The sequence below is a fragment of the Thamnophis sirtalis genome, unplaced genomic scaffold, assembly GCF_051295495.1.
Source record: "Thamnophis sirtalis isolate CommonGarterSnake01/CBP01778 unplaced genomic scaffold, rThaSir2_p1.2 scaffold_6, whole genome shotgun sequence".
NCBI lineage: Eukaryota > Metazoa > Chordata > Lepidosauria > Squamata > Natricidae > Thamnophis > Thamnophis sirtalis.
The window spans coordinates 90894077-90910393 of record NW_028261386.1 but is presented as its reverse complement, the minus strand read 5'-3'; the positions used below and the strand labels follow the sequence as shown (position 1 = coordinate 90910393).

The 16317-nt window shown below is 38.0% G+C and overlaps 1 protein-coding gene across 6 annotated transcripts in view; it reads left to right on the top strand.

Moving 5' to 3' along the window:
* The window catches only part of PDE7B (phosphodiesterase 7B), a 174014-nt gene that overhangs the window by 119632 nt on the left and 38065 nt on the right, over positions 1-16317 (top strand). For 5 of the 6 annotated variants that reach the window (XM_087718413.1, XM_087718414.1, XM_087718418.1 and 2 more), the window contains 2 exons: positions 7467-7550; positions 14325-14476. In XM_087718413.1, coding sequence (XP_087574539.1) covers positions 7467-7550; positions 14325-14476 — 236 coding nt within the window. The remainder of the gene's footprint in view (positions 1-7466; positions 7551-14324; positions 14477-16317) is intronic. The other variant, XM_087718415.1, reaches the window with a different exon arrangement.

Genomic DNA, 16317 nt, shown 5'->3' with positions numbered 1-16317 from the left:
ACAAAATTAAAGATGGCCTAATTTGCTTTTCCAACAGATGGCAATAGTAACACAGGTGCTGTAGAAAATCCAGATGTTACAGCATCTCCTCGATAATGGGATATGTTGTACTTTAATTGGCAAAGAGAAGAGGATACAAAATGCGGGAAAGAAAATTCAATGTGCCATCTTAGTGAATACCATATTCAGTACTGAAATAGGCATCTCTCTTTTCTGCTGGAGTTGATTAACTGGTTAATTCTTTAAAAGGTCAAATATTTTAAACTGATGACAGTTGTTTCACTTTGATTGATTTCTTAGAGCCAGGCCATTTCATATGTAAACATGTTTTTAAATCAGAATCAGAGTGCTTTACAGCACATATGTGGTGCTGATAGATTTGTGTAGATTTGTTTTTTTTTTTAATATGGCTTGTTGATTTTATTTTTGTTATTTTATAGAGCTTTTAATTGTTATTAGCTGTCCAGGATCATATATTTGACATGAGCAGCTATATAAATTGAAATAATAATTTGATAATAACTTTCCACTGAAATACCTTCAAGTCACATGGAATTCAAATATCCCTGTATCTGTTTAATACTTTTGCATTTTCTTGCATGCTGTTCAGTGCTATTTTGAGTCTCTTTCTTACTGTTGATTTCTATGTGTGAAATACTGAATGTAATTTTAAATGTATTTGTATCATATACATTTTTTCATCTGCTATTGCCCCTCTAGAAGATACTTATATAACTGAATTACAGCTTTTCTTTTTTCTAAGCATATTTTACTCTTCCTGACAACATTTTTTATAGTTGGGATGGCTGGAATTTCTTTCCCTATTTTATTTTTTTTCTTTCATGATCAGGTGTCATGAGGCATCTTTAATCATTCCCTCTTCTCTTCCTGTCTATTTTAACATATATATAACGTTAGTATTTCCTACACACACATGAACATCAATGAAATAAGCAAGATTTTGTAGCACACAAATCAGAAATGAAGGTTAACATGTCGTTAGACTATTGTCATACACACTGATGTCATCATAATGTATCAGTGTACTGATGATATTATCTAGTTTGGTAATGAAACATTTGCAAGAAAACCACCAAACTCACAGAGCACCAAGGACCTCTCAGTTCAAATATTTGGCCTACAAATATTCTCTTCTCTCGAGATTCTTTATGGCCATCATCTTTCACAGAGATAGATGAAATGCTTTTCTCACATTAACTCACATTTAAACTGGGGAAATCCTATTATCCCAAAGGGTAGAGATTACCAATGATCACAAAAGCCCTTTAAAATGCAGGTGTAATTCTAGCAAGAGTTGTGTTTGGACAAATAAAATTGCTTCCCCTTCCCCTGCTACAGGAAAAGCACCAAGTTTATCTTTAATAAGAGGTTATGCAGAGGTTATTGGGTGCAGATTACCTTAACTGCACAATCACATTGTGCTACAATATGTGACTCAGAAAATCCACATGCCCCCCAAAAATGTCATACATTTCATACAAGTAATAAATTATCCATAGGATTTTTAAAATTTTCCCACATTTTCAAAAGATATTTTTAATATATATTTAGTAATTTGAGAGGCTTAAGGTGGTTGGTTGCCTGAGTGACATTGTTTGACCCTATCTTGCTGAATATGACAATCCATTATTAGAACAGGTTTCACTTCTTGATCTGCTACCTCCATGTTTACAGACCATAACTTTGGGCTAAGATAAGGTGACCAGATTTTTAGATTGGTAAAGAGGGACACCATTGACCGGGGGGGGGGGGGAAGCTAGGCCACAGCGGTTAGTGCCAGCTCATGGCCTCGCTAGGGACGTCTGGTCACCTTAATTATACATATCCTCTCTCTCTCTATCCATCCATCCGTCTGTCTGTCTGCCTGCCTGCCTATCTATCTAGTTATGGTATCTCTCTCTCTCTCTCCTTCTGTCTGTCTATCTGCCTGCCTATCTGTCTATCTAGTTATGGTATCCCTCTCCCTCTCTCTCTCTCCGTCCATCTATCTGCCTGCCTACCTATCTCTCTCTCTTTCTCTCTATCCATCTGTCTATCTGCCTGCCTATCTGTCTATCTAGTTATGGTATCTCTCTCTCTCTCTCTCCCTCTCCCTCCCTCATCTCATTATCATCTATCTCAGTGTTTCTCCACCTTGAAGACTTGAAAGTATGTGGACTTCAACCCCCAGAAACACACTTTCAAGTCTCCAAGGTGGAGAAACACTGATCTATATAATTAATATAATTATTTCTCCCTCTCTTTTTCACACTCTCTCTCTCCCACGCACAAACGCAGATGCATAGAGCAGCCCACCTCACACACAGGTAACGCCGGGTGGCTTACAACATTATGATGCAAACCCAAAGCGAATAGAGTCAGGTGCCTGTGATCCCAACCCTCCTTTCCTGAGGGGGGAGGGCCGTGGAACACTGCAAAACTCTTCTTGGTGGCATCACTCTATGGGGCTTTCACTTTCGCTTGTCCCCCCCCAACCTTTCCAAAGCCAAGCTTCATCCGATTCTAACCAATCCCAGCGCCTCTCGCATCTCTCCTTTGCAAGCGTCACCCTGTGCAGAGGGCTGGGATGGGAGCTGGAGTCTGATGCCACTGGCGATCTGGGGCTGCTGTAAGCAGGCGCGGGGTTTTGGGGGAGGGGGGATGTGCAAAGCCCCCTCCCCTAATGCTTCCGGCTCTTCTAAAGAAGGGGGTCGGGGGGCTTGTGCAGACCCCCTCCCCCCTATTCCCGCATCTCCTTGCAGGAACCCCCAATCGCCAGGGGCATCGGACTCCAATCCCATCGCAGCAGCCCCCAATGGCCAGTGTCTTAGGACTCCAAATCCCATTGCAGGAATCCCCACCCAGCGGCCAAAAGCCTCTTTCTTGACAGCGCTTGACAGCGTTGTTGGGGCCTGTGGGTGAAAGAAAGGACTTTTCTTTTGCCTGCAACAGAGCTCGGGCGGGCGAAAGCAAGAACTTTAATCAGTGGGCTGCGCGCAGGGAGGAATATCTCCTCTCTTCCCTGCACGCATCCCACTGATTAAAGTGCCTTCTTTTGCCCGCATCAGAGCTCGGGCGGGATGCGGGCGAAAGAAAGGACTTTTCTTTCGCCTGCATCAGAGCTCAGGCGGGCGAAAGCAAGCACTTTAATCAATGGGATGCGCACAGGGAGGAATACCTCCTCTCCTCCCTGCATGCATCCCACTGATTAAAGTGTCTTTTGCCCGCATCAGAGCTCGGGTGGGATGCGGGCGAAAGAAAGGACTTTTCTTTCGCCCGCATCAGAGCTCGGGCAGGCGAAAGCAAGCACTTTAATTAGTGGGCTGTGCACAGGGAGGAATCTCTCCTCTCCTCCCTGCACGCATCCCACTGATTAAAGTGCCTTCTTTTGCCCGCATCAGAGCTCAGGTGGGATGCAGGCGAAGGAAAGGATTTTTCTTTCGCCCGCATCAGAGCTCACCCGCCCGAAAAATCGGGACTTTTTAAAAACGCCCCGGGACACGGGACAAATTGTTATAAAGCGTGACTGTCCCGCTGAAATCGGGATGTCTGGTCACCTTAGGCTAAGATCCTTTGCAAGTTGCTGTCCTCCTCTTTTGGAACTATGCTTCATCATATCAATGAAAACCCATAATATCTGGCAGGCATGTGAAAGTGAAAACCAGCTGCATTGCTATGCAAGTCTCTAATGTCTTTTCTAAAATGCAGGAATGCATCTAAAACTTTCATATTCTATTTATTTTGGAATGGCAAAATCTAGTGTAGCACCTCCTCTTCATGTATAATACTGTACTCGGCCTAGGTAGATTCATGTTACCGATATTATAATCATCTTTGCACTGTGGTACAGTTTTGTGAGAACAAAACTACCTTCACACTCGCTGTTCTCTTCTATGTTTTTTTGGTGGTTAAGACTTTGCTGCCTAAGCAGGAAAACTCTCAATTTACATCCTACAGCAGTGATGGCGAACCTTTTTAGCATCGAGTGTCCAAACCAGAACATGTGCATGCTGGAGTAGCCGCCAATGTTCACACGTACACTGGCCACCTAGTCTTCGGGTTTCCCCTGGTCTTCATGTGTGCTCGAGCACTGGAAACCTGAAGACTACCTGGCTGGTGCGCTTGCTGGTCTTCGGGTTTCTGGCACTCTGGCACACGTGAAGACCAGGGGGCCTGCATGCATGTGTGCGCCGGAAACCATAAGAGCAGTTGGTGACAGTGTGCATGCCCACAGAGAAGGCTCTGCATGACACTTCTGGCATACCTGCCATAGGTTCACCATCATGGTCCTAGAGTAATACAGTCCACTTCAGCCCAACAAGATTTTACATTATGTATATAGAGCAGTTTAGTCAGAGAGACATTGAATTTAAATCCTTTCATACAGATATGGTTGGGAGGAAAAGCCATTTGCTTAGAACTCAGCATGATCTTGTCACACATAGTTAATCTCTTCCAGGGCCAAAGTTCTGCTAGCCTTCTGATAAGAGATTTTCTTTTCCTGAATAATTTCTGACAGATCATGGCCTAAAGTAATGCTTTCTTTTTCTTTTCTTTTTTTACTTTCTTAATTCAGATTTGTAATTAACCTCTTTTATTTTTTACTTCTCTCAAGGTTACGTCTTCCCTTCTACTTTCATAGCATAACATTCCTTACTTAACCCAATCTTTATCAACTCCAGGTTTTTGTCTGGCTGAGATATAGAAGCAGACATCTGAGTTAGTTGTGCTGACAGGACAAAATAAAAATAAAAAAGTGGCTACGAGGCCAATGGTTAAATCAAGCAAAAGCTGAGCAAGCAAAATGGCATGCTGCTGATAAGCTGTTTTCATTGCTATCTCTGAAATTTCAACTGCTAAAATGTAGGTAGAGTGCCTTCAGAAGGGGAAAAGAACAAGTTGCTTGATGCAGTTGGGAAAATCCAAGTCTGGCACCAGAGTTGAAATAATGGAAGGGGGCAGACAGCAGCTGAAAGAAGATTATTTGGCTGGGATCTTTTTCTCAAAATGTCAGTGATGAACCACATTTTTTCTTTCAGTCTCCATATTGATACACACATTTTTATAAGGTGGAGGGAAGGCTAGCAATTATGTATTAATTACATAATTAAAAATGCATTTTACAATAATGTAACATTTTAGAAACATTTAACAAAGTACCTCTAGCTGCAAGGTTGCCATAGCAACCCCATGCATCATCTGTTGCTAATGAGCAATTTAGTTATATCTCCCTTCATGTTCTCTGCACTAAAACAAAACCCCTTATTCCGTGCGAAGTATGTAATCCGCAAAAGCTAAGTTAATGTGCATCCTTTATTTTTATTCTGGTAATCATCCCTTAAAACAAAAAGTTACATAATATACCTGAGTACTAATATCTAACTATCAGGATTTCTACCAAGCTTCTTCAAATTCACTCATGTTTAATATTTTAGGAAGAATTGCCATATAAACCAAACCAAACCAAATTAAGCACTTTTTCACAGCCATAAAGGCTAGAAAATTTGGTTCTGATCTTGCCCATTAGAATCTATTTAATTTCCATTTTAAAATAGAAATTTTAAATATATTTGAGGTAGTTCCTTCAAAAGAAATCTTGAAAATGTTTCCTACGGTTGAATTATATCAAGGAGCTCAAATTCCTAGCAGGTACATCTTTTGCCCTGTCAGTGCCCTCTTGTGCCACCAAGGCACCCTCAGAATAAAGTTATTGGAAATTGGAGACCCCTATTCTAGAAGCAGCTTTTTCTAGAGGAGACATAAAGAGGTGATGTTGTGGAAACAGGAGTTATGACAATTAGAATGTCTGGAAAGGAAGAAGAGATGGGGAAAGGAAAGAAATAATATTACAGGTTTTAAATTTTTCCTAGCCCACTTTCCTGCTCTCCATCTACATAGCATTTCTTCTTTGACAACTGAGTCATAGCCAAGCAGCGCAGAAATTTAAATGCTGCACTTTATATCAAGTTTGTTGGGGGCTGATGTTCAAGACATGGGAACCTGTCAACAATGCTTTCTGCCTTCCCTGACAGCTGCCTAATAAACTAGACGAAAGACAAACAAAGAAAGTGCTGCCTAGCTCATAACAACTGTCTAGTTACAGTTCCCACAATCCCTAGAATATAGTGCAGTATGTAGCATTTTATACCAGATAAGAAGAATCATCCAGGCTTAAATCACCAAGACACTTTAGGGGTGTGGTTGCACTTCTTCTTTCTTTCCTGTCTTTCCTGACACAGAAAATCTGGTCAAGAGGGTAATATCACTGAAATGAGAGAGACCAGGTATTCGGATCATTGTTTTCAGGGGGATAAGCAGGGGTAAAATCCAGCAGGTTCTGACAGGTTCTGGAGAACCGGTAGCGGAAAGTTTGAGTAGTTTGGAGAACCAGTAGCGGAAATTCTGATTAGTTTGGAGAACCAGCAAATGCCACCTCTGGCTGGCCCCAGAGTGGGGAGGGAATGGACATTTTACAGTATGCTTCCCCTGCCACACCCACCAAGCCATGCCCACCATGCCCACCAAGCCACGCCCACAGAACTGGTTCTAAAAAAAAATTGCATTTCACCACTGGGGATAAGGCATAAGTAAATATAATAATCAGTATGGGGGAAAGCAAACCAGTTTTGTGCAATTGGCAGGGTAAGGTGTGATGTCAATGGAAGACTTATATTTCTTAAAACCACCCCAGATTTTAAAAAAAAATGAATCCAGAATTCTCAATTCTGTCTACCCTGGAAAAACCTCAGGATCCTGAAAAAGGATTCTTGTTTAAAGAGAAAAGTTTATTATTTATACTTTGAAATATCTTTATTTGCATGTGTATTTGTACTTCAGGATTGTACTCTCCCATTATTCATGGCCAGTGCTTATCATTTTTTAACCAATTTATATTATGTGCTTGATTGTATATAGTATTGAAGGCATTGGAGGTTTTCCCTGGCAGTATAAGACTATGTTAGATAAATAAATAAAACTGTAAAGGGGTTTTTTTGCTTTTAGAAACTTTATTTTCTATGTAGAACAGGGGTGTCAAACTCAAGGCCCCAGGGCCGGATCTGGCCCATGGGAGCCTTAGATCTGGCCTGCGGGGTGCCCTGGAAACAGCAAAGGATTAGCCCATGGTGCCTCTGCCAGTGAAAATGCCTGCAGCCCCCCTGAGCTCCGTTTTTGCTGGCACAGGGTTGTAGGAAGCCGTTGCAACCGAAAATAGAGCTCAGGAGCTCGTTTTCGTTGCCGAGCAGTCGGGCCACTGCTGTTGCCCCGAAATGAGTGATATTGAACTGGCCACACCCACCTGCTGCCCCCTCCAAGGTCAAACACAACCCTGATGTGGTCCTTAATGAAATCGAGTTTGACACCCCTGACATAGAACATTTATCTCACTCTTAAATAATGTATAAGGGGTTAAATAATTATTGGAGGGGAAACAGTAGCTCTAACATTGGCCCCATTGTATTTTGCAGGAGATGCACGCCTGAGAGGTCAGACAGGGTTTCTTTCTGAGCGACGTGGTTCCTACCCATTCATAGACTTCCGTCTTCTTAACAGTAAGTGTAGCCCACACTGAAATGCTTCCAGAAAAGAGGAAGTGTATTTTATTTAGTTATTTATTCTCGCCAAATTTATTAAATCGAAATTGCTTGCCTGAATGTATCATGCTATTCTCTTTCAGGATTGACAGGGTGCAGAAAAGGGAAAAGAAATTAAAGAATAGCAAAAAAGATTTCAAAGGAAATATAATTACAACTAATTTTTATCAACCCCATTCACTAAATATCTCTATCCTGGCTTCTATGAGTATGTTACCTTTAGTTCATAAAACTTTGGACCGCTCTCTTTCTCATCAAATCCATTCAACTTAACACTAATTTATTTATTTCTAGATCGCTCATCTCACTTAAGTGAATATGGGTTCTTTTCCTTGCTCTCAAACTGCGCTGCCTTCAGCTTCTAAAGAAAAGGCAGAGTGAAAATGTAGTCAATGAATCAATAACAGGGGGAAATGATGATATTGTGGTTATGTGCAACTCTATAAACACATAATGGAAGAAGCATGTCCTGAGAATGGATTTTGAGCATGTGAGTTTTCTGGGAAATCATATAAAATTATCATGAGCAGTTGCTAGGCCTTATTAATAATAGCATTACTTAAAATGAGAAGCTAGAGAAAATTGAATTGAATTTAAAATAAGGAAATATTTTATGATCACAAAAAAACCCATGTTGATATGACATAAATTTTAAACTATATCTCTCAAAGGTTTTCTAATGCATTGTTTATTATTGTTGTTGTTGTTGTTATTGTTGTTGTTTCCCACATATGCTTTCTGCAATCTATCATTAAATAAAAATTCAGGAATATGCTATCCTAGTAGGCAAACTGCTGTATTTCTGTTAATGTGCACTTTTAGTTAACTGACTAGCTACTTTTCAGGCAGTGTGGATGTGACTTTGTATAAATGTTTCAAAAGATGAAGGTGTTCAGTTATACGATACTTTCGTATGTTCATGATTCCTCTCATCACTGTATCTTAGGAAATATCATGGAAAATGTTAGATCATTTCCAAACAATCTTATGGATCAAGCAGAAAGGCAATCCATATGGCAAAAGACGTCATGGAATGGAACTTTTTGCGCTGTTACTTTTAGCTCTAACTTTAATTTTTCATGCATGTTTACTTAATATATGAGAACAAACAAAATAATGTGTAACACACTATAAAATGAAATAATAGGTGGCATATCAGTGCTTATAAGCAAATTAACTAAATGGGCAATGTTATATTTTTAATATTTTTATTATATTTATTTTATTATATTATGAGTGAAGATGGCGCAGTGGCTAGAATGCAGTATTGCAGGTTAATTCTGCTGACTGTCAAGGGTTCGATCCTCACTGAGTCAAGGTTAACTCTGCCTTCCATCCTTCTGAGGTCGGTAAAATGAGGACCCAGATTGTTGAGGGCAATATGCTGACTCTATCAACCATTTGGAGAGGGCTATGAAGCACTGTGAAGCGGTATATAAGTCTAAATGCTATTGCTATTGGTATAATCATTCGGTAACTTTTAGTCCTGTTAAATGTGTTGTGATCACACCAGGGGTAAAAATCGTACTGAAATCAACAAGCTAATTTAAATCTTTTATCCCTATGTAAATAACAACCATCAGTGTGTGAAAAGCTTACCATTCTTTTAACCTCTCTCTGAGTGTGATATGAGTGCATTACCTGTTAGCTGTGGAATGCACATTTCAGACTTCAAACATCTCTGTATCAAACGTTTACTTCATATTCTTTTCGTTTATTGGAAGCTAGTTAGTTCAAAAAGAGTTTTCCTGGTAAAGCAGTGATAATTTAATTCTCTGATTGACTAAGTTGCTTGTTGAGTCATTGAGTCAGTTCCTTTCGGTAACTCGTATGTGTAATTAAAATTAGTTTTCATTATCATGTCATACTGCCTGTCAGTGACTGATAGAACACACTACTTGATTGCCTTAATTAAGAACAAGAGGAAATTCCATGCTGCATTGTTGACATGGGATCAGTGATTCACACCATAGTTTATAAAAAATGGAGTATGCTTTTCATGTACTGTTCCTAACTGAAAACTGGTTATTAAGGATCAAAAGTCATAGCCAACAAAAAGCAAAGATGTAGGAATAATATCAATATACCGCTTGTCAAGAAAACAATGGATGACTAATTTATTAAGAATTCTCACTTAAAGTATTAATGATTAGGTTCAAATTATTATATACTTTGGTTGTTTACCTAAAGATCCAGCTTTTTTGAGAAGTCCATAATGGTGGGAAAGGGACAAGAAACATGAGAAGACAATCTATAGAAATAGCAATAATGGATCCATTATTGGGGAGCTAATGGACCAAGCTAAGGTCAAATTATCATGGAGAAGATCTGTTTTTGTTATTGGTAAGAGTCAACACAGTCTTGCTGATTCATAATCAGTTAATATATTCCACCTTCAATATAACCTTTTTTTTAAAAAAAATCCTTACTATTATTTTAGGTAGGTTAAAAATTCTTACTACTGTGTGTTCCTGAAAATAAGACAGGGTCTTATTTTTATCCCCGAAATAAGCGCTTGGCCTTATTTTCAGGGAGGTCTTATTATTTTTGAGGTGCAGGAGGCGGTGAGCATGGTCACCTTATGGCTGTTGCTGTCTTGCAATATTTTCAGGAAGGGCTTATTTTAGGATGAGAGCTTATTTTAGCACATGCACTCAAAAGCCTGATTGGGCTTGTTATCCAGGGAGGTCTTATTTTCAGGGAAACAGGGTAAAATTCTAATTTCTAAAACTAAAAATTCCAATTTCATAGAATTGCTTATCACAGAATTTAGTTTCTAGTTCTTTAAACTTCCTAGTTGCCTTTCTCTGAATTATTTCAGTCTCTTTGAATTATTTTAAAAATATAACAGTAACAACCAGGCACAGTATTTGAAGGTGAAAGGTGAGGAGTATGATCAATGGAAAAATCTAATTGAACAAAAACATTTAGATGCAGTGCTTCTGTTGATGCAACTTAAATCTGACTTCATATTTTTGCAGCTGCATAATAATGCAATATTCAATTTGTAATCCATTATTTTTACAAGTATGGTGGTGATGGGTGGTGGCAATCCCCACAGCCTGGAACAGTTGATAGGCAGTATTCCGGAAGGCAGATCCAACCAACAATCAGCTGCTCTTGCTAAATCATGCTGTGTTGAAGCTGACCAAGCTGTTTGCTGTTTGCTGCAAAGAGGCAAATTGCTGAGAGGCAGATTTTTTTTTCGTGTTTTCCTCCCCAAAAGCTAGGTGCATCTTATAATCTGGAGCATTTTATAGTCCGAATAATATGGTACATAGGAATAGAATTCTGCTTGAAGAAACACTCCACTGTTTTCCAAATTCCCACCACCATTTTAAATTGTTAAATTCATTACCAAAAACCAATTTGAATGTTCATTTTATTTCATTAGCCCACACCAGTCTGTTGAAGCATTTTGAACAAACCATACCCACCTGTTGCAGTACTTTTATTCACTTAAAGTATGTTCTTGGATCAGGAGTATAGCTTTTCTTATCTAGAAACACTTTATATTATTTAATATTATCTCCACAAGAATTTAATTAATCACTTGATTATTTTCCACAGTTTCTAAAATTGAAATATATACTTTAAACCATGAGATTGGTTATTTAGTTTGTTACCTGACCTTCTGTTCCAAGGAAAAGAGTGTTGTGATGATAACACAGGATATTTTCCAACTGCCATAAGGAAGAGAGAAAACAAAGTTAAAGAGCCATTAAGATGATAAATGAAAAAGCTGGATATACTCTATTATTACAGGTTCATTTGCCTTAAGGAGGAACAGGAACAGGGAAAGAAGGGCATTTCCTTTCTTTGACTTCACAATCAGCCATAAAGCATTAACCCTTTTAAAAATTACTTTAAAAGTATCTAGGTAAAAAAGCTTATCTTATAAAATTCCTTATGTGTTTAATTATTGTATTTATAATTCAATGTATATAATATAGTTTCTTAAGGATATCTCAATGGCCTTTAAATGGGGGGGCATTTAAGGGGGTTTGCAAATATTTGCCATCTTAGAACCCCCAATATCAATAAAGGGGAATATTTGTAGCTCAGGATTGAAATGAGGGGTCCTTGGTGCTCTCTGAGCTTGCTTGCTGTCTTGCAGACATTTCATTCCATAACTAGGTAACATCATCAGTGCTGTGGATAGTAAGGAGAGCTGTTTGCTGTCAGTTTGTATTCTGGTGTCTTGCCTGCCTGTCTGTGTGGGTGGGGCCAGTCTTAGGGATTCTTTGGGTGGTCAACAAAGAGCTATTAGTAAACAGCCTAACCAAAGAATCCCTAAGACTGCCCCACCCACACAGATAGACAGTCAAGACACGAGAATGTTTACTTAAGATATGTACTTTAGTAAAAATGCACTTAGACATTTATACACCATAGAAAATACTTGGAATTGAGGCCTCTTTTTCCTCCCCTTCTCTGTCACTAAGGGGGTTTAAGAACACATGTCATGCAATGTGCTTTTATAAATTGGAAGCCTGAAGGCCAAGGTGGTTTTTTTAAAACTACATATAAGGTATTCTGCCAGCAGCTGAGTGCAGGACAAAAATGTTTTCAAATAAGTAAATATTTACTTTAAATAAGCAAAAAATAACTTCAGCCAGGGTAGGACTGGAGAAATGCAAGGATTTAGCCTTAACATTCCATTTGCATTAACCAGGTAAATTTTATTTTGGAAAGAGTAAAATGTTTAGTTTTAATACTGAAGGAGAGATTTGTTTTTCTTTATTTAATTTAAGATATTATTAAATTAAAACAAATATATCCCAGGGCACCTTGCAAAACATTTTAAAGCCTTAGTTTGGAAATAAAAGTAGACAATGTTTTGTATGTGGCCAGCATAATCATGTCAGTAGCACTGGATTTGGATATTGAGTAATCAAGTCAGATTGATTATGCACTTTAGTATTCTCTACGAAATAAAGCAATTTTTTTTATTTGCTCCCAAGCAACAATTTGTATATAATATGGGAAATGCTATACTTTAATGTGGATATGCCTTACATAAATACTACTAAAGAGTGGGGGAAATATTTAAAAGGGACACAATAAAGTTCAGTTTGAAATCTCTGTGTTATGTACTCAATGTTACTGTATTGAGATGAATTGAAAAAAAATATCAAGTTTTGCTTTTTGAATATAACAGTCATTTTAAAGAAGCTGTGCAGAGATATGTTAATAAATAAATAAAGTTGATTTTTCTCTTTTGGATTTACAGTGTAGAAGGAAAACACTGTGAATTTGCCATTAAGGACAAAGAGACGATAGAATAGAAATTCATTTAAAATTCCCTTGTTGTTAAATGCAGGCACAAAATAATTGTCTACTACAGTCATGTTTTGTTTTATTTCTTAACGGAATATGAGGATGCATATAAGGGCTACCAGATACAAAAATCAGGATAGCCAGCAGATGAAAATAAAGGGATGTATGTAGGAAACCTTTGTGCCATCCAGCAGGCAACCCAGATCATTTAGCTATAATGCATTTAAATATTTCTCTTTGCTCATGTATCTGTTTAGGCCAGGGTTGGCTATACATATTGGCACTCTAGGCAAAATCATATCCTGGCGTCTCTTATGGATTGACTCATCTTCCTTGTTTGTTAAAAATTTCAAAATGATGTCTTTTTGTTTCTTTTTTCTTTGACACTTGAAGATTTACAGTTGTGGTTTTTTTCAACTCTGGGCCATTATTTTCACCCTATATACAGTACATTCTAAATAATTTTAAGTACATCACCGCCCCTGTTTATTATATGTCAACAACTCTTATTTAATTCTTGGCACATTGATTTAAAGTAGAATAAAATATGGATTAAAAAATATAAAAACAGAGACGTGGCAAAAGGAACAGTTAGAAGCTTGCTTAAAGGGACAGGGAAATGTCATCAGCCTTCAACCACAAAATGTTCCAGTATATGTCCTTATGTCAAAAGCCCAAAACCACAAGGTTCAATTAAAGCTCGCATAAAGACCCATAGTCAGTACCTATGGCCCAAGACAAATGGAGAAGTAAGACCCTACCCCCTTATAAGGCTTTTTCCTCAAGGTAAGCAATAAGAAATGAGTTAAGTGTTTCCGTGTTACGCTGCCTTTGAGAATGTATAAGAATGTGTGCTTCAATAATGAAGGATGTTGAGAACTTGCAATGCTAGCCATGGGCTAGCTTTCTGAACCTGGCTGCCAAATAACCTCTTCCTGTATCCTGAGAAGTCTAAGTCTGTCATTTTCTGCAACAGATTCACAGGATGAGACATTAATATTTTTCTATTTTTTTGTAGCAAGATGGACAAACTAATTGTATTATTATTATTTTGTGATTAATATTGATATGTCTATTAAGATTACTAGTATGATTATGGTTATTGTTGTACCTTTCCTCAAAATTGATTATGCCCAGACAACATGCTGTTCAGATATACATGGAAAATTTGATTTCCCTAAGCTGATGTCTACTAGGCCTTAGCCTACAGGCAGTCCGGTTTAGGCAGTAGAAAACAATAAACAAGTGATATTTTGATTCTTACTAGTTTCAACTTATCACATTTTTAAATAGAATGTGATGTAGTATCTTATTTCTTGTAACTGGGGGAAATAAGAGCATAATTATATTATTCAGAAATTTTTAAAAAGCTAATCAAGAAGCTGTTTGCTTTTGTGAAGTTGATGTTTATTACTTTATTGATGATCTTCTGTTTCCATTTTTTCCCCATAGATACCATTTACTCTGGAGAAATTGGAACAAAGAAAAAGATTAAGAGACTGCTAAGTTTTCAGAGATACTTCCATGCATCCAGGCTATTGTGTGGAATCATACCACAAGCCTCACTGTACTTATTGGATGAAGACTACCTTGGTCAAGCAAGGGTAAAAAGCAATCTATTCTATCAAGTTCAGTTCTTATAATCAAGCTGCCTTTGGAATCTCATTCCTAATTTAACCATAATTTGATAGATTGTTTGATCGTTATCCTGTCTTTATTATTTTCATGAATAATTCAAGGCAGCAAACATACCTAATATCCCTTCCTCCTGTTTTCCCAACAACAGTCCTGTGAGGTGGTCTGGGCTGAGAGAAACGAAATGACCCAAAGTCAGACACCCAGCTTTCATGCCTAGAACTCAGGGTCCCCCGTTTCTATCCTGGTGCCTTAACCCTTGGACTAAATGGGAATAATGAGAAGTTTCCTGCTATGTTTGAATGAAAAGCAGCTTGAAAGAGGTTTGAAAACGCAGAGACTTATGCCTAGATGTCACACTCACAGTTAGGATTTGGTTATCTGAATCGGGCCTAAACTGCATTATTAATTTAATCAGTCTGCCATATAGGCAAGATTGATTCTAAGCTACCTAGCTTAAAGAAGGTGACAGAAAAAAATATTAATACTGTACAGTACAATCTTGTAAGTGTCAATTCAGAGGTCTTTCTTGTTGAACTCTCGAATGTGTAAGTGTGGAATCATAACTTTCATCTGTAGCAGCACCATATCCAAGTAAAACTGTCCTGGGATGAATTAAAACCTTTCAACCAAGCCCCTTTATCTATTTTAACTGGTTTAGATATATTACAGGTAGTCCTCGACTTACAACCATTCACTTAGTGACCATACAAAGTTACAACAGCAGTGAAAATGTGACATGACTGGTTTTTACACTTATGACCATTGTAGTGTATCCCCATGCTCATGTGTTCAAAATTCAGGTGTGTGGCAACTGGCATGTATTTTTGACAGTTGCACTGTTGCAGGGTCATATAAGTATAAGTATAATCTTTATTGTCATTGCACTTAAATACAACGGAATTGGTTTTAACCTCACTGGTGCAAAATTATAACAGAAACAAAAAAAGAAAGAAAAAGAAAAAAAACTAGCGTGTGCTTGGAGTGATTGTGGTTATATCTAAAAGTCTCACAGCCCAAGGATAGAAATTATCTTTAAACCTGTTTGTTTGGCTGTCTATGCTACTTAGTGATATGATCACCAAGTTCGCTTAATAACCACATGATTCACTCTAACAACTGCAGTGATTCACTTAACAGTTGTGGCAGAAAAGGTTATGCTATGGGGTAAAACTCACTTAGCAACTCCCTCGCTTAGCAACATAAATTTGGGGTTCAACTGTGGTCATAAATGGAAGACTACCTATATGATGGAATGTAGCATTGAAGTATTGATTTGTAATTAGTCCCATCATAACAATTAATACTAGATGGATTTATCTGTAGATCCGGCTAAGTTCAGGAATTAGTTGATGAGACAAAGTGTCAGGATTCATACAGCTCAGCGTGAAAATTATTTATTGTTGTTGATATATGTCTCCTCAGGATCAGGCTTTGGATCTGTCTCTTTAAGAGTTATTACAAACCACCCAAAGTTTGGAGTGGTATGGCATACTGATAATTACATATATTTAGATTATGTAACAGAACTCACGTATAAACCATGATTTATAAATTAGAATGGCAAACCAAATATAGTCTGCGACTTACAAGCAATACTTAGCGACTATTTTGAAATTACAATGGCACTGAAAAAAAGTTAATTATATCACACTTATAAGCTACTGCTGCATCCCTTTAGTCACGTGATCAAAATCCAGGCACTCAGCAACCAGCACACCATTACTATGGTTGCGATCGCAAGAGGTCATATGATGTCACCATTTGCAACCTTCCTAGCTGGCTTCCAACAAGCAAAGTCTATGGAGGA